The 23,918-nt window shown below is 60.2% G+C and overlaps 4 protein-coding genes across 4 annotated transcripts; 1 reads left to right on the forward strand and 3 right to left on the reverse strand.

Annotated features, from left to right (window-relative positions):
- Positions 1-131: 131 nt before the first annotated feature.
- Positions 132-1,877, reverse strand: LOC117640070 (trypsin alpha-like). The gene is made up of 7 exons (XM_034376297.1): positions 1,747-1,877; positions 1,517-1,553; positions 1,155-1,278; positions 911-1,074; positions 746-841; positions 479-618; positions 132-395 (listed from the first exon to the last, which is right to left on the reverse strand). The coding sequence occupies exons 1-7, from the start codon at positions 1,801-1,803 to the stop codon at positions 219-221; spliced, it is 795 nt and encodes a 264-aa protein (XP_034232188.1). The 5' UTR covers positions 1,804-1,877; the 3' UTR covers positions 132-218.
- A 230-nt stretch (positions 1,878-2,107) lies between these two features.
- On the forward strand, positions 2,108-3,935 carry LOC117640069 (brachyurin-like). The gene is made up of 6 exons (XM_034376296.1): positions 2,108-2,267; positions 2,343-2,524; positions 2,670-2,836; positions 2,919-3,008; positions 3,089-3,225; positions 3,327-3,935. The coding sequence occupies exons 1-6, from the start codon at positions 2,202-2,204 to the stop codon at positions 3,621-3,623; spliced, it is 939 nt and encodes a 312-aa protein (XP_034232187.1). The 5' UTR covers positions 2,108-2,201; the 3' UTR covers positions 3,624-3,935.
- On the reverse strand, positions 3,879-5,694 carry LOC117640068 (brachyurin-like). The gene is made up of 6 exons (XM_034376295.1): positions 5,597-5,694; positions 5,331-5,478; positions 4,876-5,256; positions 4,655-4,762; positions 4,244-4,389; positions 3,879-4,175 (listed from the first exon to the last, which is right to left on the reverse strand). The coding sequence occupies exons 1-6, from the start codon at positions 5,639-5,641 to the stop codon at positions 4,002-4,004; spliced, it is 1,002 nt and encodes a 333-aa protein (XP_034232186.1). The 5' UTR covers positions 5,642-5,694; the 3' UTR covers positions 3,879-4,001.
- Positions 5,695-7,713: 2,019 nt separating this feature from the next.
- On the reverse strand, positions 7,714-18,959 carry LOC117640066. Its single transcript, XM_034376293.1, has 3 exons — positions 18,868-18,959; positions 9,615-9,679; positions 7,714-9,503 (listed from the first exon to the last, which is right to left on the reverse strand). Exons 1-3 carry the CDS (start codon positions 18,889-18,891, stop codon positions 8,135-8,137), a joined length of 1,458 nt encoding a protein of 485 aa, XP_034232184.1. The 5' UTR covers positions 18,892-18,959; the 3' UTR covers positions 7,714-8,134.
- Positions 18,960-23,918: the final 4,959 nt, after the last annotated feature.

Here is a 23,918-nt window from a genome sequence, read left to right on the forward strand (position 1 = left end):
GGGGTGGGGTGAGGCGGGGTGGGGTGGGGTGGGGTGGGGTGAGGCGGGGTGGGGTGGGGTAGCTCGGTGGACGGCGCGCCCACGCTTTCCGAGAACGACTGTCAAAGGGTCGGCGTGGCCAAATACAGCAATGGAGAGAAGAAAAAGCTCAAAAGTTTAATTTTACTGTGAAAAAAAAGGGCTAGTTGAGTTTCGCTGAAGGCGGCAGGCGGCAGACTTTAGTTCTGGATGACGATGTGGCCGTCGCTGGCCGTGCTGATCCAGTCGAGGAACTCGGTGATCCTGGTGATGGTGCTGGGCCGCTTGGTGGAGCACTGCGTGTCCTTGGTGAGGATGCCCACCAGGGTGTACTTGCTGTCGTTCTCCAGGAACACGACGGGGTCGCCGCTGTCGCCCTGAACAAAGTATCAAACACTTAGCGTGGGTTTTTAAAGTGCGCCAAACACCGTTTCCCTGTCCATCTTCTGGCACTACTTGCCTTGCAGGGCGTGGGGCCTGTGCCCACGGCGCACATCTTGGTCCACGGGAGGCGCGCGTTCTGGTTCTGCAGGGTCTGGCACTCTCTGTTCCTGATGACGTTCAGGTTGGACACGCTCAGGTACGTCTCGGTGTTGCCGGCTGCGGACACGGTGGCCATTCATTTTAACATCTCGTTTCGCGCTTCGTCGCTCTGTCTCCCTCGCACCTGCACGGGACGCCCCACGCGTGCGACAGACACAGGGGCACGTTGGTCTTGCTCGCTTACCGTCGTCAGTGCCCCAGCCAGTCACGGACAGCGTCTGGTCCACGTAGGTCGCGCCCTGGTAGTAGCGCGCGGGGAGGCGCACGGGGGTGACGGAGGCTGCAGCAGGCAAATCAGTAAAAAACAGCGCAAAAAAAAATCAAAAACAAATGAAGAATGTTTGCTCACCGAGGACGGGCCCAGCCAAGACCAGGAGGGCGATGTCGTTCTCGTCGCTGTCCGCCGACCAGGACTCGTGCGGCTTGATGGCGGAGACGGCCACGTTGCCGCCCTTGGCCGTCGTCAACTCCCCCAGGAGCACCCTCACGTCGGCGGCGCTCTTGTCCGTCACGCTGAAAAGGCGTCAGGGCATTCCTTTGACCAAACAAAAAAAAAACAAAAACAAAAAGACTGTGACCGAAACAGGACTTACGTGCTGGCCGCCGTGAGGACGTACTGGGAGCCCACGAGGATGCCGGACCCCAGCAGTGTGGAGGGGCTGGCCTGGAAGACGGCGGCGTGCCAGGGGAACTGCCCGGGGTAGGCGATGCTGCTGTCTGGACGGCGCAACAGTGCACACACCGCGCCGGAAGGGAGAAGCCAACGTCAAAACGAGATCAATTTAGCGCCCCAGGAAAAAGAAGAAACTTCAAATAACGGATCAGTAACGCCAGGTTTCCGCCAACGTTGTCACATTGGTGCAATTATTTTGGTTGGCACTCTGGGCACGTGACAGTCCAATCAGGAAATCGCTACGCACGGTTCCTCGAGTGGGTGCAAGCGAAGTCACTGTACCTTCGGGAACGGCTTGTGATTTTTCGGCCAGCCCGACCTGCGGGGAGAACATTTTCCGTCAGCGTTCAAAACAGTGCACAGAGTCATCAGCTGGTTTGACGACGTTATAGTGGTGGTAAAAATTCAGCCTTGACGTTGCCAGTAAAAGTGACGGCTGACATGTCCACAGGGTTTAGCCGGCCAGCGGCACAAGGGGCGAGTTTGCCCCGTGTTCGTATTTACGTATTTACCAGCAGGGCGAGGGCCAGCAGGGCCAGCGCGGCGACGGAGTGTGCGGACGGGGCCATGTCTCGAGACTCTCGAAGGGCTTCGAATGCCCGGTAGCTGTCAAGCCAGTGGCGCTGCGATTCCGCTTATCTGCCTATCTGACGGGTAAAGGCAGGGCCTAGCCTTCCCGCGATAGACGAAGAAGCAATCCGAGGAGCAATAACAACAGTGAGGATTGAACCGCAGGTGACGGCGGTTCCGCGAGGCGCGCACGTTGGGCTGCCTACCTCCAGGGCGGCCTGCCTCCCGCCGCGCCGGCAGGGTCGTGGCAAGGCTCTCGCCGCGGCCCCGCGGCGCGCTAGCCGGCGCCAGCGGCTTACCGAAATCCGCTGCTATTTAACGTCACGGTTCGATAAGCCGGTAGTCTATAAGGACGCCGCCGCCATGTTGGAAGACAGTTCGCCCGCGCCGCGCCAACATGAAGGTGCTCCTCCTGGTCGTCGCGGTCCTGGTGTCGGCCGCCGTGGCTGCCCCGCGGCAGCAGGTTGGCTTCCCCGTCGACGGCGTCCTCGGCAACCCTGTCTCCCAGTGTAGATGACGTTGTCCTTTTGACTCGCAGTCCGGCGTGGCGCTGGCGAAGCAGAGGGTGGTGAACGGAGGGCTGCGCATCATCCACGGCCAGTACGCCGACGACAACCAGTTCCCCTTCATGGCCAGCATCTCCATGGACAGCACGTTCGCGTGCGGGGGCTCTCTCATCACCGACTCGTTCATCCTGACGGCGGCGCAGTGTGCCAGCGGGTGAGTCGAGCCTCTCTCTCGCACCTTCACGGCGCCCACGTGGGTGCGACAGAGACAGAGCGACGAAGACGACTCTAGGAATCAGTGTGCTGGACTCTGCGACAGAGAGCCACCGGCACATCTATGAATGACCGTGCCGTTCCAGGTACGAGTCCTACACCGTGATCCTGGGCGACAACAGCCTCATGTGGACCTCGGGCACCATCCACATCGCCTGCACGTACAAGAGCATCGTGCCCGAGGACTACAGCGAGGACACCATCGAGAACGACATCGGCCTGCTCCAGCTCCTGGTGCCCGTCAAGTACAACGGCAAGTTTAAACCGTCCCCGCGCAGCGCAGCAGCTCTGGAAAAACGAGAACGCTTTTGAACTGTGACATTGTTGTCTCACAGCTGCCATCCAACCCATCCAGCTGTCCACTGACTACGCAGAGACCTACGAGGGGCAGTCCGCCACCGTCAGCGGCTGGGGCACCACACAGTGTAAGGCCAAGGGACTAATCTCCGACTGTAATCGTTTTCGGACGAGAGGGTGGTTCTGACCGCTAGCTTTGGCGTTGCAGACGGCTTCCCGGCGTACAACCTGATGTACGTGTCGCAGCCCGTCATGTCCAACAAGCGCTGCAAGCGCTTCCTCGGCCACCACGTGACGGACTCCGTCATCTGCGCCGACGGCGAGGGCACTGTCGGCGCGTGCGGGGTGAGTCTCCAACAAGCCGTCCGTGCCAATTTTTTCTTACGGTGAAGTGGAAGCGCTTTTTACTAATAAATTCCAACGCGTTTCTTTTTGATTTTCTCTAGACCGACGCGGGCGACCCTCTGTTCGTGACCGACGCCAACGGCGTCTTCACGCAGATCGGCGTGTTCTCGTTCGGCTCGGACCTGGGCTGCAATTGGGGCTACCCCAGCGCCTACACCAGGGTGACGTCATACGTCGAGTGGATCGCGGAGAAAACGGGCCTGGTCGTCCCTACGCGCCCTCCCACCCCCGCCCCCACTACCCCCGCCCCCACCCCGCGCCCACTACCCCCGCCCCCACCGACGCCCCCACCGACGCCCCCACCGACCCCCCCACCCCGACCCCGGCCCCCTAAATAATTGCGCGGTCACTTCACACTGTGTCTGCCGGAGCTCCGCCTCCCTCGCGCCCCCGCGACGACCACCCCACGAGAGCGAGAGAGACAGCGCGACGAGGCCCGCTCGTGCCTTCGCATTCGCGTGGATCGCTGGTGACGCGATTAGCTAGTATCCTTTTATCTCGCTAAGCCCGCCTGGCCAGCCCGGCCAGCCTATCCACGTAATCCACCTGTTGGAGGGACACGGGCCGCGCCACGGCCGAAGAACAACTCAGACTGACAGGAATAAAAATCCGTGTATTTCTACAAAAATCATTAAAATAACAAATCACAATCATCATCACTCAATGTAAAAAAAGGTGTAAAAATATCAACAAAGATCCGTGCACTGCCGTTTGCTCTACTTCCGGATGGAGATGCCGGTCTTGTCGCTGATCCACTCCAGGTAGGAGGTGACGCGCGTGAAGGCCGACGGGTAGCCCAGGTTGCAGCCGCGGCTGCTGCCGAACGACACGATGCCCACCTCCACGGCGGCGCCGTTGATGCTGACGGTGAGCGGGCCGCCGGAGTCGCCCTGTCGCAGAGGCGGCCGTCAGTTACAGTGCACCAACAACAACACGGACAATTAGTGTGGGTACTGACGTTGCACGAGCCCGTGGGCCCGACGCGGGTGCCGCCGGCCGTGCAGAGGACCGTGGACTTGACGACGGAGCCGTAGGTCTTGGCGCACTCGGCGTTGGTGATGACGTTCAGGTTGACCCAGCGCAGGACGGGGCTGATGGACGGCGCTGCATGCCAATCACACGGAAGTTACAGTTACAGACAGCCGATTGTGGAATCAGATTTCACAGCCTCAAGGAAGAGGCACTGTAAGTGGTCCTGGGTGGCGCCGCTGCTTCGGCTGACGTGAAGGTGCCGAGCGGCCTCGGAGCGCCGCGGAGCTAGGCCACCCATCCGACGCGCCGGCAGGCGCTCTCATCGCTCTGTCTCTCTCGCACACCGATCAGAACTCCCCTTGAGAGCGAGAGAGACAGGACGAAAGTGCATACTCACACACGCTGCTGGTGCCGTAGCGGCCGTAGCCGCTGAGCGTCACGGTCTGGCCCAGGAAGGTCTCCCTGGCCTGGCTGAAGGATGGCAGCAGCACGGGCCGGACGTACGCTGCGAGAAGAGGGAGAGGGATGTACTCCGTCGCTCTGTCTCTCTCGCACCCCCACGGAGTGCCCCGCCAGTGCGAGAGAGACAGAGCGACGAGAGCACTGTGCAACACCTACGCGTCCAAGTCGTGATGCCGTCCGCGGGCAGTTTGAAGACGGAGATGTCGTTTAGGATGGCGGCCAGGTCGAACTTCTCGTGCACGTAGGCCTCCCTGGTGACGTAGGTCAGCCTGTTGGACTCGCTCATGTCCGCCGTGAACAGGGACCCCAGCACGATGCGGAAGAGGCTGAACCCGGAGGCGCAGTGGCCGGCGCTCAGGATGAACTGGCTGCTGATGATGGACCCCCCGCAGAAGTAGCTGTTGTCCATGTTGACCTGCGCCTGCCAGGGGAACTGGCCCGCCACGGCCTGGGAGCCCCCGATGACACGCAGGCCGCCTAGGGTGCCCAGACGGCCCAGGGCGGGCTCCACGCCGGCAGCCAGCACGCCAGCCACGTCTGCAGCAACATTTTTTAACAATTTAAAAATGGCGTGGGACAGTGTGAAACATGGGCCCACCTGCTGCACCTACCAGGCTGCGGCTCCGTCCCCTTCTGGCACCCCTCGCACACTTCCGGCAGCGCTTCCTGGGCGTCCTCCATGATCCGCTCCCACTCCTCGAAGGTGTGGCTGGGGTTGACGGGCGCCAGAGGCTGCACCGGCAGCAGGGGCCGCGACGCCTGGAGGACAGAGCGCACCGTGACAGCTCTGTCTCTCTCACATCCACGGAGCGTCCCGTGTAGGTGCGCGAGAGAGACAGAGGTGGCGGCAAGACGCTGTGCGGGTCAACCGTCTCACCGAGGCGGTGCCGGCGGCGAGGAGCAGGACGAGGACGAGCTTCATGTTGGCGGGCGTGCGCTGCACTTTGCTGCCTCGCCTCCAGCCCGCGTTTAAATAGGGACTTCCCGGTCGCAGCGCGTCTCCGCGGCACCGCGGCACCGCGAGATAAGGGTGTGGGATTAGCAGGCGCGTGCCCTGCCCGCCGTGATAGTGCGGTCTTCCCTCTCGCTCGCACCCGCGGGCCGAGCGCCCTGCGTCTCTGTCCGTCTCTCTCGCACTCGAGGCGGACACGCACTTGGCGAAGGTCAAGCAGGCAGACGGGGTGGAGTCACTGACCAGCGCGGAGGGCGACTGTCGACCGATTGAGGGCCGCGACGGGGAGACCGGACAACGTCCTGGGTCAGTCCTTCGGTCCTTCCCTCGTGTTTTCGGGTGGGTGTGGCAGCCAGCGGACAGCCATTGGCCACCAAAATAGCAGCACGCTTCGCGCAGTCATCCCCAAATCTGTTTTTGTAGTGCAGTTCCCTGACTGGCGCGACTTCAACGTGGATATGGTGCACTGTGAAAAACGAGTTCGATTTTCGGACGGGGAGGAGAAAATAGATCGAACCACGTGGAGCCCGATTTTGGTTTACGCGTTCACGCACGTCACGCAGGAAGAACCTTCCCTACGAAACAAGGTCTTAATGGGGATTGATGCAGTTTTGTCTCATTCGAAAATTGAACCTTCATCTCATAGTGTTGTCCACAAATTAGTATCATAATTTCTTTAAATAAAGGTGAACCATTCCGTGATTCACAGGTCAGCCTCTTATCGGCAATCCGGGCCACCGCGTCGCCATCTTCAGCGAACGAGGCCTTATCACCGACCAATATCGCCGATGGCGTGCAAATGAGTGGCTCGCGCTTTTTCCGCGTTCGTTCGACTCGCCTGAGAGGAATGCCCACTGCACTGCGAGGCGTTAGTTAATTGCGCAGATAAGGCGGCGGTGCCTGGAAAGGGGCGCGGCGCGGCGGACAGAAAAATGGCTTACTGCGTGCGCGCCCACTTTTCGGGACAAACATTCCCGCGAAATGTTGTCGCTGCTGCTTGTGGATGGCTCGGAGGTGTGAGTGAGAGGGACGCAGAGGAGCCGCAGAGTCTCGCTGTTGTCGCAAAGGGTTCGGTCGGGTTCGGTTCCTCGGAGTGCGCGTCGGAGGCGTCGGGAGCGGAAAATCATGCTTCCCAGGAACGTGAGGACGTCTATGCCGTCCACGTGTGTGCAGAAAAGCAGCAGCGTTAGAATGAATGGTTTCGCGGGGACTGCGCCAAGCTCCGTAATCGTCTTTCTTATCTTTTTCCCCCAAAAACCGCGCGGCCGAAACAGAAGGAGGGATTAAAAATGAACCCGACCGCCAAACAGTGCTTTCGACGCTCCGTCCGCGACGCTCTGTCTCTCTCGCACCCCTCCGGGTCGCCGGGCTGCTTCGTGGGTGCGAGAGAGACAGAGCGACGGTGGCTCCGCCGGGAGGTGGGCCACCCAACGGGCGCGGGCGCGCTGCGTCACTGCATCGCCTCGCACCACGGCTGTGGCTGCTGCGCGGCGAGGCGCCGAGGCAACGGACTCGTCTCGGCCGACTAGGCTACAGTCTCGGCTACAGTGGCGTGGCCGCGGAGGGCTGGGCCACGCTGGGCCACGCTGGGCCAATTTCCCAACCCGTTTCCTGCTCTTGCGCAACGTCTGTGTGTGTGTGTGGGGAGGTTCAAATCGTCGCAAGAAAATGTTGCCCTCGTTGTGGAAGACAACCCGCTGCCCACTCGACCACGTTTCGACATCAGTTTAATCACATAACCGCGGAGGGCAGGTGGGGGGCATTTTCCCCCTCCCCCTTCTTTTTGACCCGCGGTGATTTTACGTAATTTTGACTTTTGGGTCGGGTCTCATGCAAACGCTGTAGAGTTATTTTCCTATTTTATTTTAAATGAGCTGCTTGTAAAACTCACGTGCCTGATATTTTAAAAACGAATTAAGGTTTAACATTATAGCAGCTTTTTGAAGCTGCCATTAAATTTTAGAATTCTTTAATTTTTGCGAATTATTCAGCTTTGTTTTCTTATGTGGATAAGGGGCATCAGGATAACTAACGCAGAGAAGCCGTTTGTACAAAACACATTTAATTATAAAAGGAACAAACATAACAAGGTTGTGTTTTCAAACATAACAATATGTACAATAAAACACACACACACGCACACATTCTGACTCACACACACGAAGACAGTCACAGGTTTCAGGTTAACAGGTCGGCACAAAAGCATTTTGTTACTCTAAGAATTTGGTACGAAACACCTCGACATCATATCAATGCTGGTTTGGTAACTTTCAATTCATCATATAGACCTACGTGGAACAATCAACAACAACAACAATACAAAAAATGACTTTTTTCCGCTCTCTTCTCCTCGCCGACTAAGAGACCTGGTGGCGCCAAGGTCTGGGGCCTCTGGGGTGCCTTGACAACGGCGCTGAGAGACCGAAGACCTTCGCGTCTGGTTGAGCAGGTTAGGTTAGGTCGCTAGGCCGCGGGCGGCTGCAGGTACTCGGTGGGCTGTTGCACGGCCTGGGCGGCCTGGGCGGCCTGGGCGGGCTGCGCGGCCTGCTGGGGGAAGGCTACCAGTGGGGTGGGCGCGTTGTCCTGCCGCCGCCACCGCTGCTGCTCCCCGAACTGCTGCTGCTGGTGCTGCTGCAGCTGCTGCCATGACCGGTCCCACTGCGGCTGTGGCTGCAGTTGTTGTAAAGGCTGAGGTTGCTGCTGCAGCTGCTGCTGGCCGTTGTCCTTGCGGTCCCAGTCGTGGTGCGGCTTATGCTCGGGGATGGGGAACCATTCGGAGATCCAGACGGGCTTCCAGATCTTCTTCCAGGCGGGCACCCAGATCTTCTTCCAGGCGGGGACTTGGATTTCTTTCCAGTCTTCCTTCCACTCCAGCTTCTTGTCGTCAACCCAGATCTGCTTCTTGCTCGGCACCCAGATCTGTTTCCATGCTTCCTTCCAGGCCAGTTTCTTGCTCTCCACCCAGATCTGCTTCTTGCTAGGTACCCAGATTTGTTTCCAGTCTTCCTTCCAGGCCAATTTCTTGCTCTCTACCCAGATCTGTTTCTTGCTTGGCACCCAGATCTGCTTCCACTCTTCCTTCCATTCCAGTTTCTTGCTCTCGACCCAGATTTGCTTCTTCTCGGTTCTCCAGATCTTCTTCCAGTGTGCCTTCCAGACGACCTTTTTCCTCCAGATGTCATGAGCCTTGTACTCCCAGCCGTGGTGGTCCTTGCCGAGGTGCTTAGGTCCGGGAACCCATTGCTTGACTAATTCAGGAACCCAAATCTTCTTCCAGTCAGGGACTTGGATTTCTTTCCAGGCGGGAACCTTAATGGGCACCCAGATGGGCTTCCAGTATTTCTTCCAGGCAGGCACTTGGATTTCCTTCCAGGCAGGGACCTTGATGGGCACCCAGATGGGCTTCCAGATCTTCTTCCAGGCGGGCACCTGAATTTCCTTCCAGGCGGGGACCTTGATGGGCACCCAGATGGGCTTCCAGATCTTCTTCCACTTGGGGATCTGGATGTCCTGCCAGGCGGCCTTCTTGGTCGGCACCCAGATGGGCTTCCAGACCTTCTTCCAGCCCTGCTTCCAGATCTGCTTCTGGGCCGGCTTCCAGACCTTGACCCAGTCGGGCTTCCAGATGAGCTTCTTCTTCCAGTAGCCCTTGTGCTCGTGGTGGTCGTGGTGGTCGTCGTGGTGCTCCTCGTGGTGGTCGTGGTGGTCGTCGTAGCCGCCTCCACCTCCGGACGGGTCGATGCGCCGCTCGGCCACGGCCACGCCCGTCGCTGCGGCCGAGGGCTCTGCGGGCTGGCCGGAGATGGGGGCGTCTGGTGCGGGTGGTGTTAAGCTGCGAAGCAAACACAACCCCAGTTAACTCAATTTGTTTATTTTCAAAACAGAAAAGTCAAATTAAAAAAGTGTAAAGATCAAACAATAAAAGTCTTTTAATGATACTTACTGTTCTTGCGGGTCCAGCGCCTTACTCACTACTAGAGCAACTTGCAGTAATGCCACGAGGGCAACCTGTAAGCAACAGCAGAACAAACGAGGTTAGTACAGTGCAGGCTCACTCTCTACGACTCCTTATTTGAACCCCCTCCGGTAAATCACACACAGACACACCCAGACACACACACACGTGCACGCACACACACAGACACGCCGGTTCCGTGCTCAACAAGGCCCTTTCCTTCCCTACTCGATAGGCATCATTCACGCGAAACGGGACTTGGGCCGAATGGTACGGAACGTACGGAACCGAAGGAAGGCGACGCACGCGCGCAGGCCGCATTCATACCCTCGCGAAAATCATGTTTGCCAACACACACACTTATTCACAAAACACACACACACACAGACACACCGAAAAAAAAGAGAAGAAATTCCCGTCGGGAACAAGTGGCCAATCCCTTATCGGATCCGAGTGATGATTTCACTTCCCACAGTTCCGTCAGGCGCCTCGCGCGTCCAGACAATGGCGTCTACAGTGTACAGTCTCTACAGTGCAGTGCAACCAAAACAGGCAGCGTGCGGCTCAGAAGGCTCGGAAGGCTCGGAAGAGGGAGGCCGGGGCTCGTTCGGCGAGGAAGAAATTGTTACCTGGTTGCGTCGTCTCTCTCTCTTTCTCTCTCGCTACCCCTGTTACCCTCTACTCCTCTCCTCCCTCTTCGTCACTCTTGCGTCGCGGTGTCGCGGTCCGCGTCGTTCGTCGGCCCGGCCAGGCACAGCCAGGCACAGCCAGGCTTGTCGGTCCGTGGCGTCGTCGCTTCGTTGTCGTCTGTCCGTCCCGTCCGCGTCTCCGCGTCGCGACGCTTACCTGTACAGGGAACAAACAAGGCTTTAATCACGGCCGGGCAAGGAGAAAGTCCGATGCAGGCATGCTCGCTCCGTCTCTCTCGCACTCAGGGGCCGGCCGGCGCGGACCATCGCTCTGTCTCTCTCGCACTCACGGCCGTGCCTAACGAACGAGTCTCATCCGCGGGGCCATCGCGGCGCCGCGGGCCGACGTCGCTCTGTCTCTCTCGCACTCGCGGGGCGTCCCGTACAGGTGCGAGAGAGACAGACAGTGCCGCGCGGTGACAGTGCGCTGGCGCTCTGCCACGTAAGTACAAACGGCCGCACGGAGAGCAGCGACATCGGTAAGAGAAGAATACTGAACGCGTCGTCGTCAAAGCCGCGCGCGTACTCCACGCCGTCGAGACCGCGACGGCCTGGGTCTGGAAGGCAACCAGCCGGGAGCCCCGGGCCGTCGCTCTGTCTCGCCCGCACTCACGGCAGGGCCGCCAGAGCGACAGCGCGCCGAGGGCCGCTAGAGGGTTCGGGCTGCTGGGCTGCCCACTGGGAACACGGCGAGCCGCGGCCAACAAGGTAAACAGTCCGGCCCGGCGTTGGCGCGCCGTGGCGGCCACGGCGTGGGCGGCGCACCAACCCTTGCCGCTTCCGCTCGTGATAATGACGTGTTTGTCTTGTTGCACCACGTGCTGGCCGTGCAGGCCGCGGACGCTCTGGACGCCCTGGAGGCCCCGGAGGGCAGGTTACACTATGGGAGCCTCGTGTAAGGAGGTTCCCATAAGTTTCCCAGCCGCAGCAAGCGGGCGCGCGGGGCGGCCGTACTTCCTGAGAGCTCACGTCTCGTCCGGCAGGGGGGGGGGGGCGTGTCTGGCGCAATGATACCAACTGGGGCCACCTCCTTGCCCACCGCCACCATCGGGACGGCGCTGGGCCACACGGCCGCACCAGGACAGGCGGGACCCTCAATGGGTAGGCAGCTCGCGTCCACCGAGCGTGCGCGCGCGTGTGTGTGTGTGTGTCTGTGTGTGTGCAAACAGCACACGACGCCACAACGCACCGCGACGGCGGTGCTACTCCAGCGTGACATGACTCTGCCCCTCGGTGTCTGTGTGCGTCGGTGCGTGCGCCACGGTGCGTGTGTGTGAGCCCCTCGCGCTGCTACTTCAAGGAGTGCGCACGCGGGTACCCGATCAGCCACACGCCACATACACACACACAAGCCAAATACACTCACACACAGACACACGCCGTCACGAGCAGTCGATGGAACGTAGCCGTCGGCCACCGAGCAGATCAGTTCGTGACGCAGGGATTCCTTTTTCCGTCGTTCCGGCGCCGCGTCCGCCCATGCCGGGCTGACGGGCCGCACCGCCGCACCGCCAGACAGAAGCGTGGGCTGGAATTTTCGGCGGCGGCGCCGTGTCAGCGACGACCGCGCGGCGTCGCGGCGTGCACCCGGAATTATTATTGCCGCTTGTCCATCCGAGACTTTCGCCACGGACAACAACAACAACAACGACGAGGTCCGACACCGTTAAAAGGCATTGGGGCAACGCTGTCCGGCGTTTGCTGCAGTTGAACACAAAACACACTTTGCGACACGTGCTCCGAGCAGTGCGCCTACCATTGTGCCGCCGGCGTGGCTTGCGGCACGGCAGCGCGGCGCCGGCTTCCCGTCGGCGTGCCGTCGGCGTCGTTGCCACAGTTGTTGTCCTAGGTCGGGAACAATTTTGTCACCTTGTCCGGATTTTCCCACGGAAGCGCGAGCACGCGGCGCGAGGCGTCGGCTCAGCCGCCTGACCTGCTGCTGGCCCTGCAGGCCCTGCGCAACTCCTACAATGGCGACCCAATTTTTATCGCGCCACTGCACCGCGAGCGCCGACGGCTTTGGCGGGAAAATGAGGAAAAACAAGGCCGATTTTGAGGCGGAGATAGACTCGGAGATGGTGGCAGCGGCACCGGGCGCCGTCAGCACGAAGAGTCGCTCTGTCTCTCTCGCACCCTTACGGGACGCCCTGCGAGTGCGACAGAGACAGAGCGACGGAAGGCTCCTCGGCATGGCGCCTGGCGGGTAGGCCGTCCCGGACGCACGCCTGCTCGGCGGGACAGCACATCGTGGAACCCCACGGCGTTCGCAGCGCAGCCGAAAGAGAAGTTCTTTACGGTGTAGCCGGCGTCAAATCGGCGCAAATCACGAGGGAAGTCATGCCGCCGACCCAGAGACACTACTTTCCTTTCAGGCGCCACGTCAGCGCGGCAAATAGTGCGAGCGTGTTACAAGTGCGCAGTGTAGGCGACCACTTAGGTTCACCGCGCGCCCCGACGGTCCGTGCAGTCCGACACGCACGACCACCTCGACAGGTCTGTCCCCGGAAGAGAAGAGGACGCCAACTGCGGCGGGAATGCCGCGCAGTTAGGGTCCTTTCCGCGCGGGGGTCGAGTCCACTTAGCGCGCGGCGTCGCTCTGTCTCACTCGCACTCGCGGGGCGCGCCGTGAGTGTGCGAGAGAGACGGAGCGATACGAACGCGCGCGAATTTGAAATCCCTCCCCCTGGCGCGCCATGGCGGTTCCGCTCCGCCTCGCCGCCCCACTGCTTTCTACATCCCATAGCGCACCTGCCGCGGTGACGCGGAAATGTATACCGATACCGGCGGGCAGCGCGGCGGGCAGCAACGACCGGTTCGGGAAATTACGTATCGGCACAACAGCAGCAACGGCAGCTCACTGCGAGTGGCGCTACACGAAAGAAGGGAAGGATTGCTTTGACCGAACCAGACCGCCGCCGCGCCCGCGCCGCCGGCTGACTCGCTGGAACCGGTTGGCGGGTGTGGGAATTTCATTGGTGGTATCGGACAACACACACACTCACTCACACACACGCTGAGGCGCGCGCCTCCGCACAACGGCAGCGGCAACACGCGTAACCACAACAACGGCGTAACCGACGGAGGCGCCCGGTGGCGCCAGCGTGGTGTGCTTGGCCGGTGGAAAGTGAGAATGGAGCGGACACTGAGGCGTCTTCTCCGGACAGCCGGGTCACCGGATGAAGAACACTCCCAAAATTAAAAGAGTGGACCAGAAAGAGTGCTTTTGACCCACAATTGAATCAAGGCTGTATTGCTGGTCAATTATCATTTTCCCGTGAGTTCTTCCTGCACTGCATTGACTGCACAGCCTGCACAATGTCAGATCAAGGCACTTTTTCCCGCGCTTCCACCTCGGCGCGAGAGGAACGAGTTCGATATCTCGAGTCAGCCGGACGATGAAGTGACGACAATCCAGGTAATCCCTTTCCCCGCCGAGGCAGACGAGTCCATGGACGCACGCTCGCTGCCCGTACAGCCACCTACACTCTTACCGCACTGGCTGGCGTCGCGCCTGAGCGGACACACACACTCACACACACACACCGGCGCCCGGAGAAGGCGGTGGGGTGGGGGAGACACCTGACCGCTGCTTCCTACTGACCCACTCCAGTGGCCGGCAGCGCCAGCCGGCAGCCCGCGCGCGTGGTAACGAAGTAACCAACGATACAAACACAATTTCTCGCGATTTTGTTGCCGCCTTCCTCGTTCTCCGCGCGGGACGGTGCAGGACGGTGCCCCACTGCCTGGGGCGTCCATCTTTGGCGCGGCGAGCGACAAGCGGACGGACGGACAGACAGACAGACAGACGCCGCTGCCTTTTCGAGCCGAGAGAATCGATTGAGGAATCGCGGACCGGTTCGGTGCACCGTCCCGGTGCGTCTCGCGTGTGCTTCCGCGCAGAGGGCTCCCCGCGGACCGTCTCTCTGTCTCTCTGTCTCTGTCGCACCGCGCAGCACCGCGCCACTCGTGGGCCGTCCCGCAGGGGCGAGAAAAAACAGAGCGACAAAGAAAAATAATTTTAAAAAAATGACGTTTTAGAATTGATTACGGAGAGCTTCATCTGACTAGAAGGCAGGTATAGCAGTTTTTTCGCGACACTGTCAGACGTAAACGTCTAGAGATGAAAAACAATGGACAAAATAACTTAAATTCAACGTTGAAATTTGAATTTTTAGTTACCCTATGACATTGTTATATCCCCAGAGGTTTACATGAAAAAATTTTCCATCCCACAATGAAACGTTTGATTGCCCTGCACTGCGCTCGTCGGCGCGCAAATTCAAATTTTCCCGCCGCTGGGATGCGCGGCGTGCGCGGCGTGCGCCTCCATGCGAGCATCAGTCTCGTGAGAACGCATTGTGGCGCTCGCTTCAATGAAAGCGCACTCTCATTTCCCTGCAGGCTGCTTCTCTCTTCCTCTCTGTCTCTCTCGCACCTCTACGGGACGCCCCATGAGTGCGAGCGAGACAGAGCGACGCGAAAACGACTCTCGGAATGAGTCTGCTCGCCGACGAGGCGCAGGTGCACTGGTTTTTCAACATCGTTTTAAAAACAGATGCAAATTGGAATGCAGCGGCGGCGGACGTAACGAAAGGGAGAAACCGACAATGAATCGTGGCGTTGAATTTCAGCCAAATCTAACTCGATAAATGTTTTTGATCAAACTTTGAATTTAAACCAAGTGGTGGACCCAACCACAACATCAACAACAGAAAAACACGTGTTTTTGTTTATTTTTTCGTTGTTCTTGTGCAAGCGCACCGTGTGCGGTCATGGTCCAGTCTAACGCAAGGCGGGCGAAAAAAGGGGCGGTTCCTTTTAGCTAATGTGCGGGCAGACCCCCCCCCCCTTTTCCCCCCGTGCGGGTGGCTTACATAAGGCTGCAGGACACCACGTGTATCGCATCAAGGAAGTGCATCCCGGGTTCAGAGGCTGCCGTCCCTAGGCCGTCCCTCCGCACGGCACGCGGCTCGTGCCCAAGTGCGACAAAAAATGGCAAATAAATAAACGAAACAAAGCGGAAATAAAGCACGGCTGAGTTTGCGGTGGCTGACAGGCGTAAATTGCGGATGGAAAAAGAAAGGAGGGGGGGGGAGGAGTGTCAGGCGGTGTGTCCGCCGCGCGCGCGAAGAGTCTATCGCACCTCACGCGACGACACACCGCCAATTCGAGGGACCATAAATCAATCCGGACGCCAACCAAACGTGCCACCGCGGCGGTAGGTTGAAAGAGGGGGGGGGGAGGGGGGTGCGAAGCGGCCGGCGTGTCTGATTGGCCGTGTCGCGACGCGCAATTAGCAAGCCGACATGAGCTCAAGACGCAATCAATTACAGTGCAGGAAGCGAAGCAAACGGAGAGGAAAGGGATGGATAGAGAGAGAATAAAAGAGAGCGAGAACGAAATATTATAAAAAGTGAAGAACGGACAGAAAAAAATATCAAGCAAAAATCAAGCAAAACTCGTTGTTGTTTTTTTGTCTTTAGGCGAAAGAGGAGGCAGCTGAAGAATGGATACACGCCGCCATGCTCAAGTTAAATCGAACGAAAGCGACACGAGCACGGCAGAACGAGAAGCAGAGTGACTGGCTACAAAAGTTCGTGACGAAAATGAAGGAGGCGAGAAGTGCGATGCGAGTCGGTGCGATGCGGATGGAGCAGGATGCGGAGCGGTGCGGAGCCAAGGGGAAGAAGAAGGTGGGCTTGCTCATCAGCATGGCCGGGTCGACCGGCAACACTGCACGCCCGGCCGCACGCACGCACGCACACACACACACACACACACACACACACACACACACAGCATCGTTGCGTGTTGGCCGCGTGCGCGTGCGCGTGCCGTGGCGGTGCGCGGCGCACCGCGGCCCGACGGGCTGTCGCACGGCTTGGAGTGAAATCGCGTGGAACCCGGCTGGCTTCGCTTGCTTCGCTTGCTTCGCTGGCTGCACTTGCACTGGCTTTGCTTCCCTGTCATCCCCGGCCGGAGGAGGGGCCCTACACTGGACACGGCTTTTAGCCGGTGATTTACGCACCGAGCCAGAGCCACATTCAAACCTGCCTTGCGGACAATTTGGGTTGCACTCACGGGAAGTCCCATCCCGTAGTGGTGCGAGAGGGACCGAGCGACGAAGGCACGAGCCTGCAGGACGAGTCGCCCTGTCCCCCTTCGGGGTGCGACAGAGACAGAGCGAGCGCTGGGGGCGCTGGGGGGAGGGGCTGGCGGCGTACCCGCACGTACGCGACGTGTCACACACGCGGCGCGACATTGCGGTGTGCGCGCAAGATGAAAGTAGTGTCGGTTGCATGTCCTGCAATCCCGATCGCCTGATCGCGGACGTGGAGCTAGCCTCGCGGAGCTAGCCTCGCGGCAGGCATCCTGCGCGGAAATGAGATGCCCATCAGGCGGGGCGCGAGGCTGGGCGCGAGGCTGGGCGCGAGGCTAGGCGTGCTCTTTGGCCCCGCGTCTTCCTGTCCCAGCAGTGCCGCGGCAGGCCCGGCCGGACGGCCCACCGCGACCCCGTGACCCCCGTCGCCCTGTCCCGCGGCGCCCGGCGCAGCCAGCGGCACGGAGAGAGCGGCGGCACTGCAAGTGCTCGACGCCCTGCTCGGCCTGCCCGGCGCTCCGAGTCAAACGATGCAGGATGCAGCCTCGAATTAGAATGAAGCAGCTCCATCATGACGCCGTGGGACTGCCACGGACTAGGCGCCGCGACGCGCCCAGCCCCGCTCGCGCTTTAACAGCCAAACGGCTCGCAAATCGCCGCGGCATCTCCACACGCCGTCTCTCTCGCACTCGCGCGATGCCCCGCCGGGGCGCGAGAGAGACAGCGCGACGCTACGCGACGCTCCCACGGCGGTCGTTCCCACTGCCGCACTCGCCGACAAGCGCGTATCCGCCAGCCCCTCGCTCTGTCTCTCTCGCACTCGCGGGGCGGTCCGCAAGGGTGCGAGAGAGACAGAGCGTCGGCCCGCGGGACGTACGCGGTTCTGTGCGGCTGGACGCCTCGCCGCGGAAAAGAAGGAAAGCGCCAATGAGCTCCACCACAATTACGCCACTGTGCCCGCCGTCTCTCTCGCACCCCTACGGGCCCCGACGGGCCTGCGCGGCGCCGCGTGGGTGCGAGAGAGACGGAGGCGCTTTTCCCCGCGCGGCGCGGCGGGTCGCCGTAAACGCTAACAGCCGGCAGACAGAGCACGGGGAATCAGTCAGGCGGACAGGCAGGCCGGCCGGCCAGCACGCAGTGGCCGCCGCGCTTGCAAAACCGAGGCAGAGCAGTCGCGGCGCCGTTGCAAAATGATATACGCCCGCCAGCGCCACCGCCACCACACTGTTCCGAGGAGGTCGTCTTCCGGACGGCGAAAGAAAAGGAAACACCGTCCGTCTCTGTCGCACGCCGGCGGACGGACACCGAGCCACCGCGGGCTTTTTGTACCGACGCACAGTGGGCCAGAAGACCGGTGGAGGCGGCCAAAACTCTAGACGCGCTTTGAGCTCCAGAGTCGCTAAATAGGACTCGAATCGAACGTGTGACCCCACCAATGGATTCCTCGTACGGAGAGCAATCCATTGGTGGGGTCACACGTTCGGTTCGAGTCCTGCTTAGCGACTCTGGAGCTCGAAGCGCGTCTGGAGTTTTGGCCTCCTCCACTGGTCTTCTGGCCCACTGTGCGACGGCCAGGAACACGGCGCGGACGGACTCGTAGGGGTGCGAGAGAGACGGAGCGACGGAAGCTTGGAGGAGCCAGCGGACCGCCGGGCCGTCACCGCCGGGGGGCTTAGGGCGAAGCCGAGGCGAAGCCGACGGCCCGAAAGGGATTTTGCAAAGTCGAGCGCGGGCGGCTCGGCGCTCCCGGTGATGAAACCGGGATGCGCTAAGTTGGCTAAAGTGATCCCATCTGGATCGGGACGCAGCGCAACGCGCCGTTTGGATCGTTTCCGGATCGTGACCCGGCGGGCTGCACTCTCAATTTCACTGGCTGCGCTTGCTCAAGGCCCGCATGGGCCCCCGCCGAATTGGCTGTCTCGAGCCGAGTTATGGCGGGAAAATTCGAAACAATAAAAATCCTTTGAAGAAGATGACGCTTTGTAACTTTTGAAAGAAATTTGATTTTTTGATAAGGGTGAAGGTTTATCATGAATCAATATTTCCATAATGACAATTTTTTAAGTTGTCGAATAAAATAAAAATGTTTAGAAAATATAATTTTTTTTTTGGTCAAACACAATTTTGGCGAGGGTTTTACCCTTTTTACCCTTTTATTTATAGAAAGAATGACAAAAATGCATGACACTACAAAAATTTGATCGTAAAATATGTTGAGAGTGAAGCACGGCGAGGCGAGTTTATCCAGAAATGCGACGCGCGAATCGAACACGACGAAGAAGGGTTCGAGACCCCGAACGCACACACTCACACACTCACACGCACACACACACACGCTCGGCCACGCCACAGGTTAATCCACGGCACCGGGTGGCGGTCCTGGCGTGTGTATAGTCCACTGCACTGCACTGGGGGTCCACGGGTCGCACTGTTGCACTAGCACTCTACTAACCACAAGGCTCCTGCAGGTCCTCATGGCTCTCCCGCGCTCCTCGCTGGACGGACTGGGGCTGGAGTCTGACTTCTCGCCTCTGCACGCTGCGCCGGCCGCGCGCCGCTCTTATAAAGGCACGCCACCCCGGGACGCCCCTCCCCCGCCGCGCCGCGCCCCGCCCCACCCCGCCCCGCCCCCCCCGCCCCGCCCCGCCGCGAGACCGGCCGGCGGGGAGCGGATCGCAGGATCGCCACGCCTCCCCTCCCTCTCCCTCCCTCCCTCCCCCCCCCCCCCTCTCTCTCTCTCTCTCTCTCTCTCTCTCTCTCTCTCTCTCTCGCCGCACGAGCACTTTCCCTGTCCGGCCGTCGGGGTGGCAAGGACAGGGGCAGGACGCTCGGGGGATGGCCCACTGGCTGGTGACTCTGGTGACACGGAGGGTGGCCGAAGAGTCATCACGAGACCCACACGTGGCCGACAGTGCACCGGTCGCCATCCTGTGGCCATCCTTTGGCCCACACAGGCATCACGTAGGCACGCTGGATTGGGAGCTGATCACAGTGGCAGTGCGAGGCCAACAGAGCAGACAGACGCACCTGCACCAGACACTGACACAATTCGGATCCAGGGTTTCGTCTAAGTGCACACTCCACCTATCGCACACGCCTCTTTGCCGGCCGCGCTGCTCTCCGTGCGCTCTGGAGACTTGAACGCCGGGGAGGGCCGATGGCTCGTGCGGCGGAACGCATTGAGCAGGAGGGGAGGGGAGGGGGGGAGTGAGAGGGGAGGGAGGGGAGGCAAATGAGTGGAAGGTGCACTGCGAACTGGACCGGCTAAGTGCCGTACGTGTTACATACGCTGACCTCTTGGACCTTTCGGCTGCGGCGCGGCGCCCCGGTCTGGCCGCCCCGGTCCGGCGTCGCTCTGTCTCTCTCGCACGGCCGCGGCGCCCCGCGAGTGCGAGGGAGACAGAGCGAATGGGCTTGCTGGCGCTGCTGGCGCTGCTGGCGCGGCACGTCATCTGCAACGCGTCGACACTTCCTCTCGGGGGGAAGTTGTGAAAAATGACAAGAGGGAAAGGGCAAATAGGACGCACAGTCGGACGCACAGATGAAAAGACGCATGTACACACACACACACACACACACACACACACACACACAGCCAACACTGTTTTTATCATTTTTCGCGGAAATTTACGCAATTGAGATACTACAGGTTCGGAAACCATCTTCACTGTAAAAATAAACAGAATAATCAGAGCACACGACTTATAAGTGTGACATAAAAAGAGTCAAAAAGAGGAAAAATATGACAGGAAATTCGAATTTTAAAGCGTCCGTCCAGGACCCTGCAAGCAAATAAGCCAAACCGTGCGAAAGACCGGTTACTAGAAGCACGTTCTCCTGTCGAGTCACAATTTGTCGACGCCGCTGCACGCTGCACCTGTGACCGCGTCCTTGGCGTGGCGGGGCGGGGCGGGGCGGGGCGGGGGGGGCGGGGCGGGGGGGGCGGGGCGGGGCGCCTGGCGGGACGCAGTAAAGTAAAGCCATCCTTGAAGGAGTGCTTGCCGTCCTTGCTGGAGTATGACCGTGGCGGGGGAGGGGGCCCAGAGGGCCCAGGGGGCCCAGGGGGCCTCACAGTGTAAGTTCACTCCCCCCGCTGGAGGCGGCGCGTGCCGCGTCCTTGGAAGTACCGTCAGGGTTCACTGCCCCGCCCCGCCCCGCCCCGTCGCCCCACTAGCCCCATTATTCCGTTACCTAACAATCCTAATGTGCTTTTGGCCGCGGTGGCGGTCCGCTCGGCCACGAAAAGGCCTTCCTTCCTTGTTCATCCTCAAGGTCGGGTTCCGTCTCGCGGGCTGGGTGTGCGGCCGCGGGTTCGATCCCCGTCCGGGCCATCACTGTTTGGCTACTACTTTCGCCCTTTGGTTTACAGTGCACCTGTTGCCGCGGGATGACGCCCACCGATCACGCTGTTCAAACTCGGCGTCGCGCCGTGAATGGCGCGAGCCACGCTACTCGATGACCCCCGGGGGAAGGGGGGGGGGACATTGTGGCGACGGACAATGGGGTGCTACGCCGCGCCACGCCACGCCACGCCACGCCACGCCGCGGCACGGGGAAGCGCCAGTCATCCAGAGGCAGGGAATAAGTCGTCGGCACACTTGACGCCCGGAGCACTCGTCCGCTTGTGGCGGACAAGCCATCCACACCGCTCTACAAACAATGTACGGTACACTGCATAGTTTATTCAGGCACTGGAGGAAGAGAAGGACGATCAAGTTCACTGATGTTTTTCGGACGTTGCGACTTGTTTGGAGAAGACTTCTGTAAATTCTAAAAGCAACAGGCACAGCAAAAAAAATTACGTCAGTGGATTTGAACCCGGTCCCCTCGCTCAGATAATCGACGTCCGTGCGCTCGCGGCTACGGTGACACACAATCCTACCTGCGACTGGAGTCCGGTGGCGAGCGCGGTGGAGGCGACTGCCCGGGACACCCACAACACCACACCACTTCCTACCAAGCGGCGGCAGGCAGGTCCCCGAACAGTGCCTCGTCGCTCTGTCTCTCTCCCACCCGCGCGGGGCGCCGGATGAGGGCGCCGGAGACGGAGCGACGAAAGCACTACTACTGTCCGGACCGTGCCCGTCGCTCGGCACTTTGCGGTGCCCGCCGACCGCGCTCTCGGCACTCTCCACGCATTCCGCGCCAAGTTTACGAGGGGACCGCCACCAGCCAACACCGAGGCCGCCGCCGCGAAACTCTTCGAACCTGCTACACGCGCCAAAACGATCCGTTTTCAATTTGTTTTGCATACTTACTTGGAGGGATAAAATACGGGCGCACGCCTGCAGTGTAGCTACTAGTGTGTCAGCGTGGATTGTGCTTACAATGCGTTTTAGTGAGACAGCACGAAAATTGGTGGCGGCGGGCTGGAAAACGTAGACCCCTTCGGAAAACCGATGGCAAACGTAGAGCCTTGGCAGAGGGTTAGGTTCGCCTCGGACGCCGCAGCCACCACCGCTTGACGAAGCCTGGCGATAAGGCGAGAGAGACAGAGACGGAGGTCCACCCTCCGCACGCACTGCCCTTCTTGGAGTGCCTCTCGGTGTTCACCAACGCCTCCTTCAGGCCCGGCAAAGCAAAGCCGTGTTCAGGACAGAAGGAAACATCTGGTCCAGTAGTTTCGGACCAGTTGTCTTTGACCCCGTCCCGTGGGTTCGGGTCCAGTTGGTCCAGTTGTTGCTTTGTTTTGCCGCGCGGCCCGGGCGGCCCTCCCACGCGGAAGTCTTGGTCCGCGCTGCACGCGGCGTGCAGGCCGTGCAGGCCGTGCCGGCCGTGCCGGGGGACTCCCTGACCTTTGAGGCGTTCCACCACACTTGACTGGCCGCGCGCCGCGCCGTCTCTCTCTCGCACCCGTGCGGGACGCCACGCAAGTGCAAGTGAGAGAGAGAGAGAGACCTCCCGCGCGGAATATCAGTGCTGCAGTGCAGGCGACGGGTCGGTCGGGGCGAGACCGGACCCAAAGGTGAGGGAGGTGGTCATGTCCGTCGTGAGGGCGGCGATTCGGGGGAGGGGGAGGGGGAGGGGTAAAGAAAAGCAAAGCGGGCTGTTGGCGCCTCGCTCGGCGTGCACTATCCGTCCGGCGCCATCTACCTCGCTGCCTCGCTGCTCCGCCGCCACGCCGCCACGCCCACGGCGGGACCACGGCGGGACCACGGCGGGACCGGGCCGCGGGCCCCCTACGACGTACTGCTGCACGCTGCACCTGTGCCGGAGTGGCCGAGTGGGCCCTTTATGTAACGCTGCGCGGAAGGGACCGGGGGGAGGGGGGAGGGGGATGGGGAGCCGAGAAGGTTCCTTCTTTATCCCGGTTATTCAGGTGGACGATGATCTGTAACTACAGCGAGTGCCGTCAAGGACGGCGGGAGGACGAGATGCGGGTCACGTCGGCCACCGCGGGGAGAGGGGAGGGGGAGTGCGAATACGAAGGGGTGAAAATCTGGAGGAAGAGTCGGAGAAAAAAAAAGGAAAAGGAGGGGGAAACAGATAATTAAAAACTTTGAAAGAAATGCGGTATTTTTTGAACACTTAAAACAAAAACAATCAGATTTTTTAACTATTGAACAGTCACGCAAAATTTAAAAGAAAAGAATACGACGCAATAATGTGCACTAACTTCCGAGTGGCGCGGGTTCGACTCCCGCTGCCGCGGCCGAATTTACTGCCGCCGCGCGCACCGCCTTGTGGCTGCGCTCCGCCCGCGTCCACATTCTGCGGAACACATTACATGGAGGGCAGTGTGTCAGAAAGGAGGCGCGCCACTTGTGCAAGAGGGCGGTGGCGGCGGCCGAGTCCGTCCCGCCAAAACCCGGAGAGGACAAGACGAGCCGCGTTTAAACGCTGGGGAAGGAAACGCCACCGCCAAAACAGGGAACTGCTGTTTCGTTTTAGGTGTTTCACCAAGGAGTTTACAGTGTGAACTCATTTTGTCCTAAATTCCAATGCTCTCTGAATCACTTGCTACACCTGCGATACTTCGCCAGAACAAGAAGTGAACCTAACCTAACAATAACGCTCCGCCGGGTTTCCTTTAGTTTTTCTGAGTGTCCTCGATCCAGATCCAGATCCGCCTGTTGGCTGCCGATGGCTCGGCCCGCAGACAAGGGCCCTGCCCGGCCGGCCCAGCCAATCAAACAGCGCTGCCGAACCGATCCGGCCCGTTATGAGCCGCCGGGTCAAAACCCCCGCGGCCACTATTTTATCTCGCTTTGTTTTTGTCCACAATTTTTTTTCTCCCTTTGTTCGGCCGCCGCTCGCCGCTTTCGCCCGCGGCATCGAGAAGGGCGTCCGCCAATCCGACGCGTCCCTCTGCCCGATGGGCGGCGGCGGGTTTACGCGGGAAAATAAGGCGGGAAAACACGGCGGGAATTAAGGCGGGTAAATAAGGCGGGAAAATCAGGCGAGGAAATAAGGCGGGAAAACAAGGCGGGAAATATGAATAATTTTCGGCAAAGCTCATTCCAGTGCAGGAAACAAAACAAAACAAAAACGCCTGCGAAGTGC

Source organism: Thrips palmi, unplaced genomic scaffold (genome assembly GCF_012932325.1).
Source record: "Thrips palmi isolate BJ-2018 unplaced genomic scaffold, TpBJ-2018v1 HiC_scaffold_12, whole genome shotgun sequence".
Taxonomy (NCBI): Eukaryota; Metazoa; Arthropoda; class Insecta; order Thysanoptera; family Thripidae; genus Thrips; species Thrips palmi.